The 4125-nt window shown below is 60.9% G+C and overlaps 2 protein-coding genes across 3 annotated transcripts; one reads left to right on the plus strand and one right to left on the minus strand.

Annotated features, from left to right (window-relative positions):
* Positions 1-745, plus strand: H696_02920 (hypothetical protein). The gene is made up of 2 exons (XM_009496815.1): positions 1-198; positions 361-745. The coding sequence occupies exons 1-2, from the start codon at positions 173-175 to the stop codon at positions 566-568; spliced, it is 234 nt and encodes a 77-aa protein (XP_009495090.1). The 5' UTR covers positions 1-172; the 3' UTR covers positions 569-745.
* A 6-nt stretch (positions 746-751) lies between these two features.
* H696_02921 lies at positions 752-3425 on the minus strand. 2 transcript variants are annotated; one of them, XM_009496816.1, is made up of 4 exons: positions 3228-3425; positions 2389-3049; positions 1673-2235; positions 752-1458 (listed from the first exon to the last, which is right to left on the minus strand). In XM_009496816.1, the coding sequence occupies exons 1-4, from the start codon at positions 3264-3266 to the stop codon at positions 934-936; spliced, it is 1788 nt and encodes a 595-aa protein (XP_009495091.1). In that variant the 5' UTR covers positions 3267-3425; the 3' UTR covers positions 752-933. The 2 variants fall into 2 exon arrangements, with proteins under 2 accessions (XP_009495091.1, XP_009495092.1); XM_009496817.1 differs by lacking the exon at positions 752-1458 and having other exon boundaries at positions 1600-2235.
* Positions 3426-4125: the final 700 nt, after the last annotated feature.

Consider the following 4125-nt stretch of genomic DNA (forward strand, 5'->3'; position numbering starts at 1 on the left):
CACCTCATCCCTCTTCCTGGCGTGCCTGCTGGTGCTATCGGTCGTGGCCTCGGTCCTTGGGCATGACCATGCCGCCGGCGATGCTCTGCACGCGGATATCGTTCACCATGCCTCGATCCTCGGGGCTGATGAGACGGAGCTTCTCTCCGAGAACCCGGGAGTCGTGTTCTTCATGGTTCACGACTTTGATTCGGACGGGTACGCACTTGCGTGTTACGGGCGAGACCTCGCATGTTCCCTCTTTTCTTCCTGCTTCTCTTTCTTTGTCTCTCGCTCCTTGTGCCCCCCCCCCCCCACCAACAACTTTCCCACTCACACCTCCTCTCGCCAATGCGTACGCGGTATTTGGCACGCTATTAGCTTCCTCGACAGCCATGAGTTCCGTGCGGCCATCGCCGACCTGATCGACATTCGTTCAATGAGTCTCTCGCAACTGAATCAGTTGGTCGAGTCGCATCTCAACAAGGCTGACCGCGACTACGATGGGCGCCTGTCCTTCGAAGAGTACATCACCTCCGAGTTCCATGAGGTGTTTGTCCTGGCTCCGAAGTCCGGCAAGAGCAACTGATGCCCCCCCCCCCCACTTCCCCCTCCCCCGCTCGCGACCACATGTCGGGCCACTGTTCCCTTCTTTGGGTGGCTCGGCCTGGGACTGTGCCCGGTCTCCCCCTCCTGCTGCCCGGTGGTCGTGAGTGGGGGACAAATACATCGTATTGTCCTTTCACACACACACACACACACACACACACACGCGTTTGGCCCGGCTCCCCTCCCCCCCTCACATGTACTGGCTGCTTTTGCTTATTCTTCGGGCTGCCATGTGTATTGGCCCGGCTGTCCTCCTGACGGGGATGAATGAGCGGGCGTGGCTGTACCTCATGTGCACCAGAGGCGCATACGTCTATCTCGCACGCCGATGCGCGACCGGCCAAATCACTTCAAGCCAGCTGCATGGGTGCGCACGGTGGACAAAAGGGTGGCGAAGGACCCGCGGCCAGCAGCGGTGCCAGCCGGCGGGAGGTTGAGCAGGGCAATGTCGCGCGCGGCCTTGGCATCCTCGGCCGAGTCGTGTCCATCCGCACCGGACTGCTGGATCTGACGATTGAGCAGGGAGCTGGTGATGACGCGCAGGCCCTGCTTGTAGTGGCGCTGATTGAAGGGGATGTTCGGATGGAGGGAGAACTGCCTAGAGGGGGTCCCCCCCCGGCGAACGGGGTTCTGCGTCATGATGGACGTGTCAACCACCAGGTCATAGCCAATCCGAAGGCTGGTCAAGTCACTGTCCAGCGAGTGTCCAATGAGGACCGTATAGCCGGGGGTGATCAACCGGGCCAGATCCGCCTGGACCACGGCCAGTGAACTGCGAATCGGCAACCCCAGACGAGGAGAGAAGAATCCCTCCGAAAAGTCGGTTTCCATGACGCCAGACAGGGATGTCTGATAGTCATAAACACGGCCCTGTGTCCCGTTCGCCATCCCCGGAAGGTGTAAGTCAACAGTGGCAGGGGTGGCAGGAGTGGTAGGTGGCATCGGGTGGATTTGTTGGCGTAAGGGTCAATATAATATGCATATGGAAACATGAACATATATATATATATATATGTGTGTGTGTGTGTGTGAAAATGCATGCACTTGCCGAAGAAGCACGAAGGGGACTTCAGCTTTGGCGTACCATCGGCCGGACGAGCACATCATACACCACCTCATCCGAAGTGCAGACGGCCGTCACGCGGACCGCCTGGACCCCGTACTCGGTGCTGACCATCTCACAGTCGATGGCCAGCAGGGGGTAGCACACTGGGAAGCGGATAAACCGCTCCGGCGGGACCTCGCCCGGCTGTAGCGGGATCTCGCCGACCGGAGAAAAGGGAGCTCCAGTCACATCGGCCCAAAGGAGAGAGGGGGATTCGGCGGAGACACCAGCCGAGGGGGTAATGGCATGGGCCTTGATATGGACTTGCCGCTGGCCCGGTCGGCCGAGCCACACAAAGGGGATCGGCGGCATGAGGGCCACCTCGGATAGGCTGCGGGCCCGGAAGACATGGGGACCGGTGGCACATGGAGGCGAGGTGGAGGACTTCCCACAGCATGGCCGGACCATGTCGAAGTTCATGCGCATCGGCCGGCGGGGGTGATGCCGGCATGCGTTCGATGAGGGCTGATTGTCTGGGTCATCGGGCGAGAAGGGCATTTGGCACCGGTCACAGGCGCGTTTGGCGGCCAACAGGCGAGTGACTTTGTGTGTGTGGGTGAAAGAGGAGGAGCAGAGGGAGGACGAAAGGCAGGGAGAGGTAAGTCAAGGACCAAGTCAGACAAGGGGAGCTTTTGTTGATGCATGTGTGTGTGTGTGTGTGTGTGTGTGTGTGTGTGTGTGCACAGGCCACGCACTGAGATTCTCGCCCTTGGTGAGAATGGTGTTGAGGTAGTCGCAGTCCATGGGGAAGGCATTGGACGCCAGGATCAGGTCCGAGTGAGCACGGCCAAGTAGAGCGGCATGATTGATCGACCGGATGTGCCCCGGGAAGAGAGGCCCATTGTGCATGATGGTGGTGTATGCGGCGCCGAAGCTGCTGCCGGCCATCTCGGGCGGGCTCAAGTAGGAGGTGGGAAAGGTGAGCGCCTGTGGATGGTTGGCCTTTGCGGTGTCGAGTGGGGCTGCCGCGTCGAAAAGAGCCCCAGCGCAGAGGGTATAGTAGAGCCGGAGGAGGTCCATAGCCTGGCGCGCAGGAACGGTCCCCTGCGAGCGGAACCCCCCGAAAACGATGTGGTAGTTGCAAAGCTCCACCAATTGGGCAATTCGCCGAGCGGCGTAGTGGGGCTCGGCATCGGCGATCGATCCGAAGACTGCCCAATCCACTTCGGGCGACAGGGCATTCGGCCCGGACGCCTGGAGGATGTCGATCAAGGTGACACTACGCTCCTTCCAGGCGGCCAGGCGGGCTGGATCATCGAAGGATGTCAGCAAAGACTGGTGCAGGGAGTTTACGACGGCCACCTTGGCCTCGGTGATGTATTCGGAGAGGGGATTGGCCGGGAGGGGCATGACGGCCTGCAACTAGGGTCAATATGGGAAAGGTGTATGTATGTATCTGTGGATCTCTCTCTCTCTCTCTCTCTCTCTCTCTGTGTGTCTGTATGCAGGTGCCCGGTTGGACACTTACAGTCAGGTACACCTGTGTGCAGTGATGCACACAGCCATATACACGAAGTCAAGAGGAGGCACGTACCGGGGAAGAGCCCTCCGGGGAGGTAAACATGGCGTTCATTCTCAACGCAAGAGCACGGAAGGCTCTGGTGTGGAAGAGGCGAAGGACAGGTATTGGGTCGTGAAGAGGAGGCTGGGGCTAAGAATCGACAATGGCAGGGCAAGGGTGAGGAGGCAGGCAGGCAGGCAGGAGAGAGCATGAACCGCGGGAATGGCCCGAGGGTGGTGCCTGGCTGGAAGCAGAAGAAGGCACGCCGGGCAGCAGGGACGCGGGCTGGCGATCCGCGGCCCGCAGGGCAGAGGTGGCTATCGGTCGTCCTTGGGGAAGATTGCTGGGTGAGAGCCGCTTGCGCCGGGCACATGGGCCTGCGGAACGCGGGCCCCCGATCCCCCCCCCCCCCCCCCCCTCCGCCCCATCGCCGAGTCCGCCGCGACCAAACACAAAGCCTGCCACGCAGGAGCGGGCGAAGTGCCGACGCATCTCAAAGGCGAGGCGATAATGGCATTATTATTAGACTGCCGACGCATGGGCATATACCAATCCTCGATGGCAGTTTCCCGCGTAATTTTCCCCACTGCACTGCCGCCACTTGGTTTGTGCTTGTCCGGAGGACTCTTCCTCTCTCTCTCTCTCTCTCTCTCTCTCTCTCTCTCTTCCTCTCTCTTGGGGAAGGGGCAGGCTCTCCTCGCCCCCCCGGGGACTGGAAGCTAGGGGATCAACGGGCGGGAGGAGGCGCGATGGTGGTGGGGCTCGGAACGCGACAACCGGCTGTTGCTGGCAGGGCATAAAATCTCTGGCGGTTGTGCCCGGTGGCTGTTGGGCATGTGCGCGTGGCCAGCCCCACTGCTGGAGGGTGAGCATGCTCACCCTCAACACCACCACACGGGGCTGTCTGCAACCCACGGGAAGTTCCCGGGGG

This window comes from Fonticula alba (genome assembly GCF_000388065.1).
Source record: "Fonticula alba strain ATCC 38817 unplaced genomic scaffold supercont2.4, whole genome shotgun sequence".
Classification (NCBI taxonomy): domain Eukaryota; order Rotosphaerida; family Fonticulaceae; genus Fonticula; species Fonticula alba.